The sequence below is a fragment of the Ursus arctos genome, unplaced genomic scaffold (genome assembly GCF_023065955.2).
Source record: "Ursus arctos isolate Adak ecotype North America unplaced genomic scaffold, UrsArc2.0 scaffold_24, whole genome shotgun sequence".
In the NCBI taxonomy this organism is placed as follows: domain Eukaryota; kingdom Metazoa; phylum Chordata; class Mammalia; order Carnivora; family Ursidae; genus Ursus; species Ursus arctos.
Window position 1 is genome coordinate 37,006,982 of NW_026622919.1, and position 20,395 is coordinate 37,027,376.

General features: G+C 47.4%; 2 protein-coding genes across 2 annotated transcripts; both read right to left on the minus strand.

Moving 5' to 3' along the window:
- Window positions 1-3,922: 3,922 nt before the first annotated feature.
- LOC113268976 (C-C motif chemokine 7-like) lies at window positions 3,923-5,638 on the minus strand. Its single transcript, XM_026517617.4, has 3 exons — window positions 5,511-5,638; window positions 4,640-4,757; window positions 3,923-4,028 (listed from the first exon to the last, which is right to left on the minus strand). Exons 1-3 carry the CDS (start codon window positions 5,584-5,586, stop codon window positions 3,923-3,925), a joined length of 300 nt encoding a protein of 99 aa, XP_026373402.1. The 5' UTR covers window positions 5,587-5,638.
- Window positions 5,639-13,516: 7,878 nt separating this feature from the next.
- Window positions 13,517-15,451, minus strand: LOC113268978 (C-C motif chemokine 2). The gene is made up of 3 exons (XM_026517620.4): window positions 15,293-15,451; window positions 14,388-14,505; window positions 13,517-14,020 (listed from the first exon to the last, which is right to left on the minus strand). The coding sequence occupies exons 1-3, from the start codon at window positions 15,366-15,368 to the stop codon at window positions 13,909-13,911; spliced, it is 306 nt and encodes a 101-aa protein (XP_026373405.1). The 5' UTR covers window positions 15,369-15,451; the 3' UTR covers window positions 13,517-13,908.
- Window positions 15,452-20,395: the final 4,944 nt, after the last annotated feature.

The following is a 20,395-nucleotide window of genomic DNA, read 5'->3' on the forward strand; positions in this document are numbered from 1 at the left end:
TCTCAGCAGCTCACTGTGACAGGTATTTCCTTGTTGTTCATGTCACAGCCTGATATTGGTCAGGCAGCTTGCCCAAGGCACTCTTTTCTGAGGAGTGACTCAGCAATCCAGCTGCTTGTAAATCATAACCAGCATCAGGAACACGTGACCCCCAAGTTCACTGAGGCAAGGGAGAGAGGGTCGATAGATTTTATTGGGGTCTTGAAAGACCAGGCATGGAAGCAGCTTCTACCCCCGCATGTGTCTCCATCCCGTGGCCCTAAGTCGTCCTATGACTCCAAGTGCAAAGAAGGCTGAGAAATGAAGAAGAACACATGAAGACTTGGAAAGTGCTAATAGTTTCTATGCAGTCTGTCCTTTGCTCACTGCTTCTCAACATAGGTTAATGCAATCAACCAATCCCCAAGAGAGACCAGCCCAAAGTCCTATAAAGTCATTGCATCCAACTAAATGTCCAGGATCTCTGGACAGCAAGTGGACCTCTCTGTCAGGTGAGGGCATAGATCTACTTTGTCCAGGACCTCTGAACTAAAAAGACCAGGTATTTGCCCCAGACATAACATATCAAGTTTGAAGAGGACAGGTGCTTGCAACCAACGCCTTCATTCATGGAGGGGAAGATGGCGCACCAGAGGCCAATTCTCTGTAGCGATCCTGCAATCCTTCAGGCAGATGTTGTATAAGTCCTTCACCCTTGGTTAAGCTTGATTCTGCAATCTGGGGAAGCTCTTTTGTCTTTTTGATCCTGGCTCCTGACTGCTTTTGTGGGGTCCTTCCTTCTACATTATTTCCCTTGGCCACCTCTGAGGTGGGTATGGAAGGGGCATATTCTCCTAGGTGGCTCTGCACTCTTGGAAGATGGCTTGCTACACTGTAGAGCTTGAAATTTGTTTTCATTTCAAACAGTCAATGGCTTCTTGTTTTCAGCACAGGCTCATTCATGGTTTTATTGGCAATATAGTCTAGTTCTCTTGAGAACGTAGCAGGCTTCTGATCTCTTTCCACTCAGCCAATTCCATCTGCCAGTAGCCACAGCCCGTTTCTTTCTAAATATACTTCTCAAATTATTTTTCTGCCTTTTCCTCTCTCCCCCTTCCTCTTAATGAGGTTTGAAATGGCAAGGCGACAGCTTCGATCTGATTTTTGCCCTCAGTCACTTCATCCAACTCAGAGTTGTTTTTTTTTTTTTTCTTGGATTTTTATCATTGAAATCTTTTTACTTTTTTTTTTCCTTAAATTAAGCCTTCTCTTAATGTTTGAGACCTATGAACAGATGACTTTTCCAACAATGTAAAATTCTGAATTTGTGGGCTGTATTCCATTTCATTTTTACTTTAAAACAAGTCAATGCTTTCCCTAGTTCATGTCCTTCTCTCAATACCCTGACCGATGAAGACAAAACCAACCAATGCATTACTAATGCATATTTTAAAAACTCTCTCCTTGGAGCTATAATTTCAGCAGAGAGAACCTGACAGCTTTGACACTTTGTAACAAGGTTCTCCATCCTTTCCACCTGAGATAGCTGTCTCACTGCCTGCTGCCAAATGTCAAGTCAATGCTACACATTTTAGGTTTCTACTGGTAACACACGATCATTGTACCAATTCCTCTATTAATTGGGGTTAAGATAAGCTCCCAACTTCAGTGGCCTAACCTAACAAAGAATTATTTCTTTTGCCCGTCACAGAGCAGGGTAGGCCAAGTGGCTCTCCTCCAGTGGCTTAAGGACATGGGTTGCCTCCATCTGAAAGCTGAGATTTTTGGAGCACGTTGCCTCCAAGGTCAGCATGATGGAGGAAGAGAAGCCCAGAAATATGAGCTGTTTATGGGGAAGTGGCTTGCATCATCTTGGTCCTTACCCAGTTGGTTAGAATCCAGTCACATGGCTCTAAATAAATGCAATGTAGGCTGGAAATGCAGAACAGCACATGAACATGTGGTGGGCATTTACAACTTCAGCTATTTCAAGGCTGGTGCATGCCCGACTGCCAAGTCTAGGAGGTGGTAAAGTTCAGACCAAAGGCACTCTTCATGTCTAAGCCAGAGGCACAGGTCAAGCCCAGAGACCACACTGATCTGAAAGAGGACATCAGGGTGTACCCTTCAGTCTTCTGCAGACAGGGCTGGGAACCAGTTAAAAAGTTGGAAGGGGCACCTTGCCCACCCAACACTCTGTATTAGAATCTTTGGTGATGGTACCTGGAAATCTACATTTTTATTAATGTTTAAGAGATGTTGATGCCAATATGCAAGCCATTGATCTCCCCAAATCTCCATGGATGGGGGCCCAGTCGGGAAAAATAACTTGCCCTAATTTACTAGGCACATTAGTGGCACACCCAGTCTGATTTTTGCATCCCATTAAACTCCATGCCCAGTTACGTACCAGCTTCTGTTCCTGGTTGTGGTTTGGAATTTCTCTTTAATGCTCTGTGTCCAAGGAGGCCCAATGAGGACAAATGAGTTCAGAATTCCTTGAAGATGAAAAGGTAAGCTTGACAAAGACAGTGTGATCAGATCCTTTTTGGCCCTGGGCCCATGGAAGCCATCTCTTCTTGCCCGTCCTACTCCTGACGCTCTGCTTAATATTTGCCCGCAGCACAGGGCTTGCTGTGTTTCAGTGCACTATACGATCTATTTCTCTCCTACGCCTTGTCGGCCTACTGTTGTTCCCCAACAGCATTTGAGATTTCGCTCCTTACTGATGTTTGGGAATGAGGACTGTTGGGCTGGAGAAGGGGCAGCGAGGGCTGTTGGACCTGGCCTGAGCATCCACGATGACAGCGAATAGTCACCAATGAATTGTCCACTTGCCACCACAGTGTCTGATTTCTCCTGACACCTTGAAACTTCTATTGGAGTTTTGATGCAAACTCTCTCTCTCTAAGAAGCTCAGCTTGAAGTTATCAAGAGTTTGCCAGTATGCTGCCTTGCCACACCCTCCTTGCTCATACCCTCCATACCCTCCTCCTACCCTCCTTGCGCTTCCTCAACCTGTAGAGATAGGAATCTTTAAGACATGTGGTTCCCAGATGTGGACGGGAACTTCTGAGGTCATCTGTTGATTCCCTCCCTGGTTCCTCAATACAGGTGATACTTGTATTATTCTGAATTCAAGGGTCAGAAGAAAGAAAACCAGCCAGCCACAAGACTGACACAACAGCTGAGGGAAGAGGCTATGGGGTAGGGTGTGGGATGGTGAGAAAGGAAATAATTTTGGAAAGGAAGAAGGTATTTGGACAAATGGCTGGAGCTGATGTCAGCTAGAGCTGCAGAGCTGGCTACACCTGGCTCCAGCCAACCAGGCTCTCCTTGCCATGCAGGTGAGCCCAGCCTGGGAGCAAGCCAGAATCCATCCTATGCCCATTCCCCCGGAACACAAGCCCGACCTTCGGAAACCGGCCCTCCTCTCCCTGGTACTCCCACCAGCTTTATCTTGTCCTTTAAAAAGGCATCAAAGTCAAGTTTTATCCAAAAGTATATTTTGTGTGAAAATTCAAGGGTTGTACATATAAAAATATTCAGTTCTATAATAATAGTATGGTTTTATAGGGACAGCCCCCTCTTAAAAATTAAATATAGGTATATTTGCATTGATTCATGCAAGGATCTTCACAATACTACAGTGAGGTAGAGAGAAAGGGAGCATCTTACAGGTTTCAGGGGGCTGAAGTGATGTGATGTGTCCAAGGGTTTACATTTAAAGCACATCCAATTCCAGAACACATTAAATTAAAAAATTAACAACTTAGAGGACATAAAGCATTACTTAAGAAAAACCATGATTCACATTATTACACAAATCTCATATTCCTTAGCATTGTAATAGAATAATCTCAGAAGGTGTGTTGGAAAAGGTAGGGAATATAAATTAATTGTCTCCTGGGTACTGGCTTGGCTTCATTGTGGGCCCGAGTGTTCACAGCTTTGGGGTTTGGGTTTTCTTGTCCAGGTACTCCATGAGATTCCGGACCCACTTCTGCTTGGGGTCAGCACAGACCTCCTTGGCCAGTTTGGTCTTGAAGCTGTGGGAAGAGAGGACAGTTAGACGGAGTATATTGAAGATTCAACCAGGGAGTGTAACCCATTCTATGGGAAACCTGCCTGGCCCTTTAGCCTAGGGTGACAGAGGAGGAAGGAAGGAACCTCAGGGGATGCAGCTACTTTGGCTGGCCCGGGTGGAACCATCTTGTCTCCTGGACGAAGGAACTGACATCAGAACCAACATCTGGACAGCGAGCTGGAAACGGGAAGTCTCTATTTTCTCGAATTCACTTTTCCCATAAAAAATTTCTGGGATTGGATTAGAGCTGGTCTAAGCATCTAGTGGTTAAATTCCAACTCAGTCTTATAATAACCCTATCCACTGCCTGGGAGCAGGACTCAAGATCAAGGGTTGGGTGCGCCTAGGTGGCTCAGTCAATTAAGCATCTGCCTTCAGCTCAGGTTATGATCTCAGGGTCCTGGGATCAAGCCCTGCATCTGGCTCCCTGATCAGCAGGGAGTGTGCTTCTCTCTCTCTCTCTCCCGCTGCCCCTCCCCCCTGCTTGTGCTCTCTCTCTGCCTCAAATAAATAGATAAAATCTTAAAAAAAAAGGGGGGGTGGTTGAGTGTGGGTGGTCATGGGCTTACTCACATCACGGCTTCCCGGGGACAATAGCTGCTGGTGATTCTTCTGTAGCTCTTCACCTTCTGCTCCGGGATCTTCTTAGCGGTAAATCGATAGCAGCAGGTGGCGGAGATGCTAATCCCGTCTGTTCAAACAACAACAACAAAGGCTATTGAGGGTGTGTGCTGGGACTTTGTATTTTTAAGGTGGGGAACAGTAAGGAGGAGAGTCAAAGGAAAGGGAAGCTGCCCCCCCTAAGTCCTGGGTCTCTGTCCTGAAACTCTCAGGCTCACTGGCACGGACTGTACAATGGAAGGGTACCACTGCTAACTGAGAGGGGAAGAGGAACTGGTGACAGCTCTGGGTGTTGTTAGGAGGGGCTCATAGAATAGTCCAATTCCTCAGGTCAGGGGGACCGCCGCTATGGGTCCCCCTCTAGGCTCTAAGCAATCCACGCCTGGTGATGAGTTTCCCAGATCCCCGCTGCCTCTGCGGAGCCCTGTCTCTGGATGCTGGGCAGAATGAAACACAGGCCAGATGCGGGGTCTCCTCCTTTCCCCTCCACCACATCTGGAAATACCCTGCACACCCTCCACCAGAGGCCCCCTCTTTTTGATCACCCCAGTTCCCCCAGACACTGTTACAAGGAGCAGGGGCAGGAACTGCACTGAGGGGGTGATCGTAAAGCTGCAGTCCTGGGGGGATTGGATTTGGGGTCCACTGCTGGAGTTCCCGGGAGCAACCCTGTGATGAGGCTCAGTCCTCGTCCTTCTCTGACTTCCCTGATCTCGGAAAGCAGTCACTAACAGGAGGCTGTGGGTGATCCTTCTGCCCCGGCGACCCATGAGAAGCCGGAGATGTGGTGATGGGCTTCGAAGGGAAAGAGAGAGGGGCTTACCTGGCTGGGCGAGCACCTGGAGGCTGAAGGCGGCGGCTGTGAGCAGCAGGCAGAGAAGTGTGGCGGAGACCTTCATGTTGGCAGGGAGCGGGGAGCTTGCGTGTGGCCGCTGGAGGTTTCTGGGCTGGTCTCAGCCTCTCTGCCCCTCTGGTGGCTCTGCCTGCCTTTTATAGGAGTAGACAGGAATAGAAAGAAAGTGAGTGGGTGACAAGCAGGACTCAGTTCTGAATGAATCACAGGGTGGAATGGCACATCTGCTGAGCCATTGCCCTGCCCTGGGGACGATATTAGTAAATCAGAGAGAAGGCATGATTGACCCTGGCCCGTCTTCCATCTGAATTCAGGGCTGGCATGAGGTGCAAGCTCTGCCCGAGCAGTGGGTGATCTAGAACTCTTACTAAGCGTTCTGCTTTTTTGAAATGAAACACGTTATGTAGAAAAAGAAAGGAAGTAGGGTTACTAAATCAAAGAGATGTAGGGGATTTCCCCAATTTTCCTTTCAGATAGCATCTCTAGGACGCCAGGTTCCAGAAAGGCAGTAAAACTTTGGCTGGGCTTTAAAATGGACGAAAACAATCCTTTACTGCTTTAAATCCTGCTGGCTTTTCTAAAACCCAAAGAATACAATAATAGAACATTAGCAGAAAAATAGGCTTCAGGATACTTAGAATAATACCTGAAATTGTAGTGTCTATTCTAGTCATCAGCTTCTGTGTGACAACCCCTCTGAACTCAGTGACTTAGAGCAATGGCAATGATTGATTTGGCTTTTGGATATGGGACTTGACTAGTGTCAGCCAGGCAGTTCTTGCTCAGGGTTTTTTTGTTTTGTTTTGTTTTTGTTTTTGTTTTTGTTTTACATCTTTGCAGTTGAATGGTGTCTGAGCTGGAAGGTCTTAAACAGCTGAGGGTTAGATCAGATGGAATCTTCTCCCCCCTCACCCCCATCTCTCCAGAGGTCCCTCTGCAGAGCTGGATATGAATATTTTACAGGACCGCTTAAGGCTCCCAGGTGCAAAGTAAGAGAACACAGACCACAGCTCTTAATTCAAGGAGCATAAGAGAATTTGCAGACATGTTTTTAAACCACTCTCTGTTCCACAGGCTACAGGGCACATAGTAAGATCATGGAATGCTGTGGGTTTTAAAATATCTGATTATCTAGGAAAATGTCATTCTAAGTAAAACAACGGAGGGGAAGCCACATTTATGAACAAAATCAAAGTGGGCCTGCTCCGACCGACGCAGAAACAGGAGTCTTCACGTCCCTTCCCCTTGCACGTAGCTCAAGGATCCAAAGACTAGGTTTTGAAAACCAGTGGTCTGTTTGCCCACCTCCAGCTGCCCCGCTCTCCACACGCACGGACTACGAGCTCATCAGCCACTTGCTGACGGTATTCATGAAAAAGGGGCTTGATGAGAGGCCCTTGGCTTTGTCCATCTTTTCTACTGTCTTTCAGGCTTTATTTCCGCTCTGATCTTCATTATTTCCTCCCTTCTGCTAACTTTGGGCTGAGATTGCCCTCTTTCTGTTTCTTTGAGGTATAAAATTAGGGTTTTTTAATTTGAGATCTTTCTTTTTTCTTCTTTGTCTCTTACAGTTTCTGGCTTAACGTCTGTTTTGTCGCTATAAGTATAGCTACTCCTGTTCTCTTTTGTTTTGTGTGTGTGTGCTTTTAAGATTTTATTTATTTATTTGAGAGAGAGAGTGAGAGAGAGCACGAGCCGGGGGGAGGGGTGTTGCTGAATAGAGGGAGAGGGAGAAACAGACTCCCCGCTGAACGGGGAGCCCGATGCGGGGCTCGATCCCAGGACACCAGGATCATGACCCAAGCCAAAGGCAGACGCTTAAAGGACTGAGCCACCCAGGTGCTCCACTCCTGTTCTCTTTTGGTTTTCATTTGCATGGAATGCCTTTTCCATCCCTTCATTGTGAGCCTGTGTGTGTCCTTCAGGTTGAATTGAGTCTCCTATAGGAAGCTTATAGTTGGGTCTTTTTTTTTTTTTTTAATCTATTCAACCACGCTATGCCTCTGCTGGAGAATGTAATCCATTCACAGTTGGTGAGTACTGGCTAATGCTATAAATTAAATATATAATAAATATATTTATTTATGCTATAAATTAAATATATAATAAATATTAAAAAATATAAAAATACTGTTTTCTATTTTGTAGTTCCCTTGTTCCTTTCTCCCTCTCTTGCTGCCTTCCATTGTGAATTGATGATTTTCCATAACGGTATGCTTTGATTCCTTTCTCTTTATCTTTTGTGTATCTCTTGTAGATGTTTGCTTTGAGGCTACCATGAGGCTCACATAATACATCTTACAGATACAACAGTCTGTTCTATGCCTATTGCTTAACTTGGACCCCATGCAAAAACTTCACCCTTTTATCCCTCCTTTCATGTTTAGGTTACAACTTAACCTCTTTGTATATTGTGTAACCATTAACAAAGTATTGTAGTTATAGTTATTTTTAATACTTTTGTCCTTTAACCTTGATAGGAAAGTGTTTAATATAGTATCCTATTATAGGGGCGCTTGGGTGGCTCAGTCGTTAAGCGTCTGCCTTCAGCTCAAGGCGTGATCCCAGAGTCCTGGGATCGAGCCCCACATTGGGCTCCTCTGCTGGGAGCCTGCTTCTTCCTCTCCCACTCCCCCCTGCCTGTGTTCCCTCTCTCGCTGGCTGTCTCTCTCTCTGTCAAATAAATAAATAAAATCTTTAAAAATATATATATATGTATCCTATTATAGTATTAGAGTGTTCTGAATTTGACTGTTTCCTTAGCTTTCCTAGCGTGATGTATATGTTTTCATGTTACTAATTAGCATCCTTTCCTTTCAGCTTGAAAAACTCCTTTCAGCATTTCTTGAAAGGCAGGTCTAGTGGTAATGAAATCTCTCGGATTTTGTTTGTCTTGGAAAGTCTTCAGATTTCCTTCAATTCTGTAGCAAAACTTTGCCAGGTAGTGTTTGAGTTGGCAGTTTTCCTCTCTCAGTGGTTTGATTATGCCATCCCATTCTCGCCCTACTGTAAAGATTCTGCTGATAAATCCCCTGATTACCTTTCAGGGGCTCCTTTGTAAGTTATAAGTTTCTTTTCTCTTTCTGCTGTTAAGATTCTTTTTGTCTTTGGTTTTTGACAGTTTTATTCCAATATGTCTTTGGAGAAGGGCTTTTACAGTTGAGTTTGTTTGAGGACCTATGAATTTCATGAACTTGAATATTGAAATCATCCCCCCGTATTTGGGAAGTTCTCAGACATTACTTCTTTAAATAAGCTTTCTGCCCCCTTCTCCCTCTCTGTCCTTTTGGGACGCCAATAATTCAGATTGTTTCTTTTGATGATATCCCATAGATCATATAGGCTTTCTTCAGCATTCTTCATTCTTTTTTCTTTGTTCTTCTCTGACTAATTTCTCTGACTAGGCTTCTTCACAAATTCTTTCTCCTCCTTGGTCCACTCTGCTGTTGATGATGTCTATTGTGTTTTTCATTTCCTTCATCGTATCTTCAGCTCCAGAACTTCTTTTTAATGATTCTTCCCTCTTTATTAAACTTCTCATTTTGTTCATGTTTTGTTTTCCTGATTTTGATGAAAGGTCTTTCTCTGTTTTCTTGTAGCTCATCGAGCTTCCTTAAAATGGCTATTTTAAATTCTTTTTCAGATTAAGTCTTGGATCTCCATGTCTTCGGGGTTACTGGAATTTTATTGTGATCCTTTGGTGGTGTCATGTTTCCTTGATTTTTCATGTTCCTCGAAGTCTTCTTTTGCTTCTTTGAATTTGAAGTAGAAGTAGTAGTCCCCTCCTCTAGTTTTTACTCACTGACTTTGGGGGATAACTTCCTTCCATCAGCCCTGCTAGTGATTTTGAGGCTTTCTCAGAATTTCTATATATATGTCCGTTCTATGCTTCTTGCTTCCCCTTGTGACAGAATTCTTAAGCTTGCATGCCTTCTCTCGATCCTGCAACACACCAGGCCGAGTGCTGACAGTCTGCCTTCCTCCCTCAAGGGCCGAGATAAAGCTCATGTTCGTGGTCTCTCCCTGGATCACAGCTGCAGGTGGCTTTCTGTGCCTGCCCACTAGCTGTCTACCAAAGCTTGCTCTTGCCCTGGTCAGGAGCACTCAGAGCGAGATAGCCACAGGTTGGGGGTGTTTGGGTGAGGCTCATGGAGTGCTGGGTGCCCAGGGGCCATTTAGGGGGATCCACCGTGAGACGTCTCCAGTGGCTTGTGGGCGGGCTTCTTGACGGAGTCTGTGGTGCAGTTAGTAGGATCCATGTCCCTTGAATGCCTTCAAAGTCTTATCTGCTGCTCTGCCAGCTCTTCTTCACTCCCTCAGTCATGCAGCTCAATGAGTCAGTACTTTGGATGAGGCAGGAGACAAATGGATCTCTTTGGCACCTTCCACTTAGCTGAGGAGCTGGGGAAGCCCTCTTCAATGCATTCAGACTTGATTGTTGTTGTTGTTGTTGTTGTTGTTGTTGTTGTTGTTGTTCCAACAGTGTGCTAAACTTCTCCACTAAAAACGTGGACTTCCATAGATGCTCTCTTATCTGTAGGTGATTGTCTAAGATGGTGTTCTCCACGGGGCTCCCAGACCACAGCCAAGAGAGGCCCCTGCAGTTTCCACAGCCAGGACTGATATCTGTATGCTTGGGGCCCCATGGGTGGGTAGGTGACTCCTTCCTTGGCGTATGGTGCCAGATCCCACAGCCCCCCAAAGGTACTTTTGCCCATGGACAGGTGCAAAACTGTTGTTGTTTAGGGGAGATATGAACAAGGGACATCTTATTTGGCCATCTTACTGACTTCAGTCCTCTTTCTATTACTATTTTGTGATTCATAGATAGCACCAGATTATTGTGTATCATTTTATTCCTTTTTTCCTTTCATTATGCATTTTTTAGTTATTTTCTTAGTGGTTGCTCTGAAGATTACCATTATCATGTATAACAACCTAGTTCAGACAAATGCCATCCTAATTTCAATCGTATGAGAACTTTGATCCTTTGTAGCTCCACCCCTCCCACTTCAAAACGACAGTGGATGGAGAAAGGGGCCATGAGCTAAGGAGTGCAGGTGGCCTCGAAAGGTAGAAAAGGCGAGGAAACAGATTCTCCCCCACAGCCTCCAGGAGGAATGCAGCCTTGCTGACTCATTTAAACTCTGAACACTAGAACTAGAAGGTCATATATTTGCATTGTTTTAAGCCATTAAGTTTATGATAAATTGTTATGGTAGCAATAAGAAACTAATAGAGACTTTAATATCTGAAAGTGGGGTACTGTTAAAACAAATACTAAAAAGATGTAGAAACAGCTCTGGAATCCAGCAGAGACAGGAAGGATTTTGAGTATGCTAGAAAAAGCATAGATTTCCTGGAACAGACTGTTGGCAGCTACAGGAAATGAATACACCACACTTGGCATTCCTTCTTCAACCAGGGCTTCTTGCCAATGCTTCATGCTCATCGTTTCATCATGCAAAGAGCAAGGACTCACATGCTTAGCTGGAGAAAAAAAAAATGGATTGAAGATTTCCTGAAAATGAATAGATGTGGCTTGAAAAGGGAATGTAAGCAGATTACTTTTGGGCTTGAGCCCACGGATTGACCCTCTCTTGGTCTCACCTCCTTCCAGACCCTCCACCTCAAATCTGCCTGGCCTTAGAGGGTCTGATGCTCAGTAATTGTTTGGGGGTGTACCATTTGCTTGCACTCCATTCCCTCTGCCTCCTGGCATCTGCTGCAACTAGGGATTTAGTCCTGGTTAGCAAACGAGGCTGCAGACTGGAGGAGTAGAGGAGAGGCAGGGAGGGTTGTTGGACATGGCATGTGGGTCAGTGATTTCCATAGAAAGCAGCCAGTAAATTGTCTGCTGACTGATGTATCAGGGCGCTCTGGGGAGTGTTACCTGGAGCTTTGATGGAATCCCTCAGCCTGAACCAGGGACCCTGGACTTTTTCCAAGACATGCCCCTCCCCCGATCCTAGAACCTAGATTCTGCAGAGTTCCTATTTGTAACACATTATCATCCCATTTTGCTGATGGAATACTCAATCTGCCCTGAATGACAGAGTGAGTCATTGCCAGTGGGATTAGAACTGGAGTGTTCCTGCCAGCCAGGGTTTTCCCCAGCTGCCAAAGGCACTGCCTGGTCTAGCCTGATACAGCAGCCATCTCCCCACCAGATTGGCCTGAGGAATCTGCACATTTACCATGTGGAATTTATTCAATAGGAGAAGATATTGGGGCACCTGGGAGGCTCAGTTGGTTAAGCGTCTGCCTTTGGCTCAGGTCATGATCTCAGGGTCCTGGGATAGAGCCCCACGTAGGGGCTCCCTGCTCAGTGGGGAGTCTGCTTCTCCCTCTCCCTCTGCCAGCACTCCCTCCTCCCCTGCTTGTGTGCCATGCATTGCTTCTCTCTCAAATAAATAAATAAAATCTTTAAAAAATTAGGGCAAGATATCTGCTTTCTTCAGTGGAAGGGCTGTCTGTGTCTAGGTGGATTAAATACCTCATAGGGAGGTCAAATGCCATGCAAGCGAGTGTAGACCTTGGGTGGACATTCAGGAAAAAGAGGCCCATCCATATAAATGGATGATCCCAAGCTCCTTGGATTGAAATGGGGATAGTGGTGGAGAGAAGTACATTCTCATTTCAGGGGAACTGTCTCCTTAGAATGTGGGTTGTAGAAGGGACTTCTATGTCTTAGGTCACAGCTCCTTCTCCTCCATCTACAATGCCAGCATTTCACTCTACCTAGTTCATTCCTCTCCAAAGCTGCTTCTTGGGCTCCATACTCAGGCACTCATCATCTCTTGCCTGGGTCATGGCAGTAGCCTCTCCCTTGTCCATACTTCTCCAGGCTTGTATGAAGCCAGTAAGTGACATCAAACTCACTTCTGACCCTCTGAACATGGTGTATCCTTCCTCATTGGCCCAGGCATTTTCAACATCTCCTTTTAACCTATGAGGTTGAGTACTGACTTACCACACTGACATTCAGAACCCTTTACTCCACCTTCTTTTCCAAACTTCCCCATTCCTTGACACAGACAGGACCCCAGCTCCCATCTGATTGGTTTTCACCCTTTTTTATGTACACGCCATCATCCTTTCTACCTTTAGGTACTTGCTTCCACTCTTCTTTCTCCTCTCCTAAGATTTTATTTATTGATTTGAAAGAGAGAGAGCGCATGTAAGCATGAATGGGAGGTGGGGGGGAAGAGCAGAGGGAGAGGGACAAAACAGACTCACGCTGAGCACAGAGCCAAGGCGGGTCTCCATCTTGTAATTCTGAGATCATTATCAGAGCTAAATCAACAGTTGGACAACGCTCAACCGACTGAGCCACTCAGGCAACCCCCCCCCCGTTTGTAAGATTTTATTTATTTATTTATTTTTGAGAGAGAGGGAAAGAGAGAGAGGCAAACAGAGTTCTTTCTTCTCTTCTAAATGATACTGTATCTTTTTCTAGAAAAATCTCATGCATTCAGGGATAAATTGAAGTCCTATCTTCTTTATAAAATCTCAATCTAACCATCTTATCAATGATCATTTAATCTCTCCTTGATTTCCCAAAGTTTGCAGTGCCTATATTACTCTAAGTTGGAGGGTTTCTTGGAGGGGGAGACGTTGGGGGCAAGTATCCGAGTTAGGGGGTATTAGCATTTAGATTATGGGAGAGATTGAGGGCAGGGGTCAAGGGCTGTGAGAAAGGAGATCGAGGTGTTGATGAACAGGTGACAAGGGTAGCTGGGATCTGGGCAGTTCGTCTCGGGGACTGGAGTGGAAGGGCTGGAATGCCTGACTGGGTCCTGCCCTGAAGATTCTTCTATAGGCACTCAGATGAGCCTACCCAGTGGAAAAGACCAGAGCCAATTCACATTGTCACTCCTCCCAACACGAGCCCACCCTCTGCAACCATACTCCTCCCTCATCGCCAAGATTATGCCAGCTTTTGAATTCCCTTCAAGAAAACACCAAAAGTCAGGTTTTGTACAAAAATATATATATTTGTGTATTGATCAGTAGTTACAGAATATACATTTCCACAATAGCACTGTAAGCAATCCTTCAGAATTTTAAACATAGTCTCGCATTAATGATCCTTGCAAGGACCTTCACACCAGCCCTGGGGTGGAACTGGGGCCCCCAGAGGAAAGCAGTTTGTTTCCAAGTCTCCATATTTTAAAAAACACTAGTATTCATGGGAGATAAATTTAAAACATCAATAACTTAAATAAGATTAACATTATTTAAGGCATCGTATCAATAAACAATGTTCATACTCTTTGAAATTATAATAAAATAATATCAGAGGGCATTTAGGGAGAGTTAGAAGAAAATAAATTAGTTTCAGATTCTTCGGTTTCAGAGTGAGTATTCATGGCTTTGCAGTTTGGGTTTGGGTTTTCTTATCCAGGTGTGCCATGGAATCCCGGACCCACTTCTGGTTGGGGTCAGCACAGATCTCCTTGTTAAGGATGGTCTTGAAGCTGTGGGGGAGAGAGGATACAGATAGAGTTCCACTGAGATCTCCACCTAGGACTCCAGCCCATTCTGCCCCAAAAGGCTGCCATGGGAACGAGAAGAGGAAGGCAGGTGGAAAGAGGGCACCTAGGCGACTGTCCCAGTTGGCAGCCATCCTGACTTCCCGCTAAAGACATTGGGGGGGTCTGCATAAGCACCCAGATGGAGAGTGATGTTGGGAGTCGCTTTTTTGCCTTGTGGCCTCACTTTTCCCATTGGGTACCTTTGGATATTAGATTAGATGTCCTATGTCTCTGACTCTAAGTTTGTAAGGCTTTGTCCTTGCTCCCTGAGGAAGAAATGGACCAGGGAGGGCTGGGGTTCTCAACTTACATCACAGCCTCTTTGGGACACTTGCTGCTGGTGACTCTTTTATAGCTCCCCAGCCTCTGCATCGAGATCTTCTTATTGGTGAGTGTATAGCAGCAGGTGACTGGAGAACTAATTGCATCTGGAAATAAAACCACAAAGAAAAAGTGTTTCAGGATGGACTAGATTCTTCTGATCCTAATCATAGCAGAAAGGAATAGCAAGGGGAAGGCAAAGGGAAGTCAGGAGTAGAGGTAGGACCCGTCAATCCCAATATTTCTGCCTATGCTTCAGAGCTAGAATGTCATACTAACTCAGTTTCCTCTGCTTTATAATGGGTGCATAGCATTAATAACAAACAGAGGGAGGGGGGAACTGTTAAAACTAGATAATTCCTGGAAGTGTCCTTAATCATTAATCCTGGGAGGAACGAATAATCCAAATATTCAGGGTCAGGGAAGATCAGCTCAGGGTCCCCCTCTAGGCTCCAAGTTTTGTGTGTCCCTGACCCCCGCTGCCTCTGCACAGCCCTGTCTCTGGATGCTGGGCAGAATGAAGCACAGGCCAGATTCGGGGTCTCCTCCTTTCCCCTCTATCACATCTGGAAATACCCTGCACACCCTCCACCAGAGGCCCCCTCTTTTTGATCACCCCAGTTCCCCCAGACACTGCTACAAGGAGCAGGGGCAGGAACTGCACTGAGGGGGTGATCGTAAAGCTGGAGTCCTGGGGGGACTGGATTTGGGGTCCACCGCTGGAGATCCCGGGAGCAACTCTGTGATCAGGCTCAGTCCTCGTCCTTCTCTGACTTCCCTGATCTCGGAAAGCAGTCACTAATGGGAGGCTGTGGGTGATCCTTCTGCCCTGGTGACCCATGAGAAGCCGGAGATGTGGTGATGGGCTTCGAAGGGAAAGAGAGAGGGGCTTACCTGGCTGGGCGAGCACCTGGAGGCTGAAGGCGGCGGCTGTGAGCAGCAGGCAGAGAAGTGTGGCGGAGACCTTCATGTTGGCGGGGAGCGGGGAGCTTGCGTGTGGCCGCTGGAGGTTTCTGGGTTGGTCTCAGCCTCTCTGCCTCTCTGGCTCCTCCGGCTGCTCTGCCTGCCTTTTATTGAGGGCTAAGAGGGTGGAGCTAAGAGAGAAAGTGTGGCCCGGGGCAGCATCATTCTCAATGAATGACGAAGTGAAATCAGAAATGTGCTGAGCAAACGATGTGTCCTGGGAGGTTTCCAGGAAGTAGGAGGGAAGCAGTGAGTCTGGACTGGGCACTTTTTCCATCCGCTGCTAAGACCAACAGAGGTGGGGCGGGGGTGTACAATTATGTCCAGAGCGACCACAGATGAGAACAAAGCAGATTATTCTTAGGAACTCCACTTTCTCTGAAGTAGAACCTCTGGAGTAAAAGAGGAAGCCAGGAAACACAGGTCACGAGAGATGACAGCATCTCCAGCTCCCCCCGAGCCTACCTTTGAGCAATGGCCCATGAGGTTTCCAAGCCAGGCAGGGGTCCTGATGTCTTGGTGGGCTCCCCAGCAGCGTACAAACCCCATTTGCTTCTTGAAATCGGGGATGGTGACACAATCGAAGCTTCAGAGAATGGTAGGAGTTTGTAACCATAGAACTGAGTTCTAAGAATCATTGGGTTTAAGACTTGGAAGAAGCCAGAGACATCATGCAGTGCCACAAAGAAATTTCCATGTCATACTCATACAGTGCTACTCTGTGCTGGGACTACCCTAAGCCCTTTCTAAAGCTAAGTCTTTCAATTCTCCAACCCCACCCAGGGGGTATTGTTAATTCCCATTTTATCCACCAGACAACCGTGGCACAGAGGGGTTAAGTAACCTGCCAAAGTTCCCAGTGCATCACCCCCGTGACACATCTTCCAACCAGCCGCCTGGTGGGTGCCCTCTGTCAAACTGGAGGCATCTAAAGGCGAATCGAGAAACATTCCTTATGGTTAAGTCACTATGGGGTTAGGAGTCTGTGGTTAGCAGCTCAGGCAGCAGTGGGCAGCAAGCGCATCCCCGGCTGCGGCGGCTGGCATCCCAGGTCCGTTCTGGATTCCCAGGGAGCCCGAAGGAGCAGAGGGACAGTGTTACAGGATTAAGAGGCCTGCCTTAGGCTGCAGCTCTGCCTCCGATAGCCTCAACCCCAGAACCACAGTCATAAAACCTTAAAGACCTTCACAGGGATTTCAGTGAATTCCTTTCTTTTGCAAATATGATAGGATTTCTTGAGACCTGTTAATGGCTGAGCCAAGCCTAGAATTCAGGTCTCAACTCCCTCATTCCACCGCTTTGTGCTTCTGAGATGGCCTTTGCCCAGCAGGCATGGAAGGATCTAGTGACTCTTCTTTCTTAAAGGGGCCTGGAGACAATGCCTACAAAATGCATGGAGTTTCCCAGAAGAAATACTTGCCAATCACTACATTTGCAATAAGAAATGGGTCCTACTGAGCACATGACCGTGTCTGGTCCACAGTCAGTGGTCGGTAATGGCAAGGAAAAGGGAGAGTCGCTGGTTTGAAGTGCCTCCCAGCAGCCACGCCCTGTGTCCAGGTGCTTCCCAGCATTGCCTCAGTCCTCCAAACCACCCAGCTTCCTTGAGTGGAAACCAGAGGTAAATAATTTGACCAGGATCTCATGGGTAATAGCAGGTGGAGCTGGGCTTCCCACCCAGGACACTCTGATTCCAGAATCCTTACTCCCTGGTGCGAGGCTTATGTCTCATGATGGATGTTGGTTACCTAGAGAATCTGAAAGCAGACACTCTGCAGAGAGACCATTCTAGACTCTTGGGTATAATTCCAAAAATGCAGAATGAAGAGAGAACAAGGCAACATGGATGGGTGTTTTGCTTGTACCTCTCCTGGAGCCTTATTTTCATTCTGCTTGATCTCGCTAGTCCTCTAACCGCCCCCCCCCGCCTTCATTGAAACCCCTCTGTGTTTGGCTCAGTCCTCTGCCAATGGCTCAATCCATTCTTCTTGGATGGATGCAGACTGTGCAGTTTCACCCATGTCTTCCCAGACCACCTCGCTTTAACTTCCCTCATATTAATGGAAACCCTTCCCTAATCTCTCAGAGTGTCCTCTGCCATAGGCCAGGAGGACTGTATCCCGTTTCCCTGCGGAACCCACCCATTCTTTGGGTTCTGTCCAGGTTAACAGGTTTAAAGATGATGAAATCCTGGTTCAGGCACGGCATGGTCAGTCCTAGGACCCTGGAACCAAAAGAGCTGGAGAGATGGCACCCTCCCACGTCTTCTATGTAAGGAAACCGTATTCCGGGGGGGGGGGGGTCACACAGGAAATCTTCACTTTTTAGGGTATTTAGATGGGCCTCTGACTCTTTGAAACTAAGTCTCTACTTCCAAAGAGGGTCATCAGTTTTAGAAAGTGACTTGGTCTTTGCAAGTGTGAGACAGTAAACAGATCCAAGATGAGAGGGTAGGAATCAGAAGAGAAAGTCTCTTGATAGCTATCTCCCTCCCACCTCCGCTATCAAGCAGGGATGCTCGCTTCAGCTGGAAGGTCATTCACGGAGGAGGAGAAACGAGTGGAAATTCCCACTCTGAGGCAGCTTTGGAAGTTCCCGGATCCCATGGCAAATAATGCGTTTGGCTGGAGCCCGCATTCCAGATGCTGGGCCTGGAGCCAGGGCCATCTCACGTGGGGCTGTGCTGGGAACGTCCCAGTGCAGGATCTGGGTTGGGTCCCTGCTCAGGAGCATGTGAGGGAAAGGCCCAAAAAAGGCATTGAGGGAGGCAGGGTCAAGGTTTGGCAGCTCCCTGAAAAATACAGTCCCCCGGGCTCCTGCCCGTCCACTCAAAGGAATGGAAAAGTTCTTCTTGGTGAATAATCTCTTTTCCTTCCTTCCGGTGGGCTGGCTCCCCACAGGCAACATCCGCGTGGACCTTTGTCATCACCCCAGCCTCCCACTCACTGTCAGGGGTGACAGAAAGAGGAACTAAGACTGAGCTTTCTAGAAATATCAGAAGCCAGCACCTAGCCCCCTGCCTCGGCTCTCTTCTGCAGGTCCCTTGCTTCCCCCTCCCCGTCTAGCACGATGCCCCCTTGCCTGTGTTTGCTGTACCCTCCCCCCCCTCCCCGCCACTCAGGCCTTGAGTGAGACCTACAGTGGGCTCTGCACCAGTCAGGTCCTTCCTAGACACCTCCTCCAGGCCTCCTTCCAGGTTAGCTCTTAGCTCCAGGGAGACCAGAGCTGATTTTCCTGGGACCCCAACTCTGTGACCCCTGCCCTTTCAAAGACTAGAAACATGTTCGTTCGCTCTTTCTTTCTTTCTTTCTTTCTCCCATTCTTTATTCTGGTACAGAATGTCAGAGAAGCACAGGACCTTAGAGATCATCTCCCTGTTTCCTTGCTGAGGAAAGCGAGGCCTTGAAAGAGGCAGTGGTGGGCCTGGGATGGCATGGAAGGCTGAGGCACAGGGTGTGTCCATTTCCGGGCTCTCAGGGCAGCACCCTTGTTCATAGCCTGCACTGTCTCCCTAGCACAGCACTCATGCAGTTAGCACCAGGAAGGGGACTAGAGTAAGCCAACCAGACATGAAGCTTGTTTGCCAGAAGACATGATTAAGTATCCATGGGGAGTGGGCTGAGTTTAGTTCAACCCAAGCTTCCATCAGGTACACATTTCCTGGATGTCCTGGGATGGATCTGCCCCAGGTTTATTTGCATGCAGGAGTCAAGGATACCACCTGGGGGGCAGGGGGGGGCACATGGTGATGGTGGGAGGATCAGGGAGGTGGAGATAGCCTTTGGAAGAGAGAGGAAAGATTCACCTGCAGTGACCTGGGTTGGTTGGGGGGAGGGAGTGGTGTCCCGGCTAAGCCAGGGGCTTGTCACTTAGACTCCCCTCTGGGCCAGCCCTCACGGAGCAGCACCGAGCCCAGCAGTGAAGGGCTGCCATGGGAGAGGGGGAGAGTGTAAGTGAACTGTTGGGATAATTGCAGCGTGAGTCACCGTAGCCCCTCTGAAAGACTGTAACCAAGGGGAGCAGAGTAGGGAAGAAGTCACTTTCCTCACTTGGGGATCTCATTGCCCAAGGTGGCCTGAGCAGTGTTGGGGGGGGGCTGGGGATCACATTTGAGGTGCCCGTGTGAAGGTGCTGACCTGGGGGGTGGACCTTGGGGACACAGAGGTCATGAAACAGAGAAACATTTTACAACCTTTACGAATCTTTGGTTTAAGGGAGAGCCTAGAGACAAACAGCAATTGCAACTGGACAGATGTGGGGCTGTGTGTCCCTGCGAAGGGCTCTGGGAAGGGTACATGGTGGCGCCTTTAAGATGGGCACTCGGGTTGGCAGATTCTGAAGTTTGGGGATTGTTCGATGGGGCAGGGGCGCATTTTGGAGCAGACTTGCAGCCACTGCAAATTTAAAGCCCTTGCGCATCCCTTTGGGATTTAGTTTAAGTACCGATTCTGATCTCTGGTCTCGGGTGGGCCTGAGATCCTGCATTTCCAACCAGCTCCCAGGTGATGCTGATGATAGTGGGCTACGGTCCCGCTAGAACAACCTTAAAAGGGCCGAGTGTGGGATATGCTCGTCAGGTATGGGGAACAGTGAGCAGTTCATGCTGTCCAGACCAGGGTTCTTATCCAGGGCTCTTGGCTAGGCTTCGAGAACCATCTGGAATTGTCTTCCACATTTATGTGATTGTGTATTTCTCTAGAGGGAGAGACCATAGCTTCCATCAGATTAGCAAAGGCATCCGTGACCTCCAAATAATTAAGTACCACAGAACCTACCAGAAATAGAGAGTTCGGGGTCTTCACCCCAGACCCGCCGAATCACAATCTGTAATTTTACGATGTAAAGCTATATATTTTTTCCTAAGCTGTCCCTCCCACCCCTCCCAGCCCGTGTTTGGGCAACCCCCGGCTAAAGCGTAGGGTACACGAAGCAGGGGCCGTGCTGGCCAGGCTGGGTGGGCCCAGCGGAATAAGGCACAGATAGAAAAGAGGAAAGAAACAAGAGGAGAAAGGGTGAGAGAAGGGGAGGAAGAAG

Coding starts and splice junctions, on each gene's coding strand:
- LOC113268976 (XM_026517617.4), bottom strand. CDS start 5,586: ATGAAGGTCTCCGCCACACTTCTCTGCCTGCTGCTCACAGCCGCCGCC. Junction 4,758..5,510: donor CCAGGTGCTCGCCCAGCCAG/GTAAGCCCCTCT, acceptor TTGTTTGAACAG/ACGGGATTAGCATCTCCGCC. Junction 4,029..4,639: donor TGTCCCCGGGAAGCCGTGAT/GTGAGTAAGCCC, acceptor CTCTTCCCACAG/CTTCAAGACCAAACTGGCCA.
- LOC113268978 (XM_026517620.4), bottom strand. CDS start 15,368: ATGAAGGTCTCCGCCACACTTCTCTGCCTGCTGCTCACAGCCGCCGCC. Junction 14,506..15,292: donor CCAGGTGCTCGCCCAGCCAG/GTAAGCCCCTCT, acceptor TTTTATTTCCAG/ATGCAATTAGTTCTCCAGTC. Junction 14,021..14,387: donor TGTCCCAAAGAGGCTGTGAT/GTAAGTTGAGAA, acceptor TCTCCCCCACAG/CTTCAAGACCATCCTTAACA.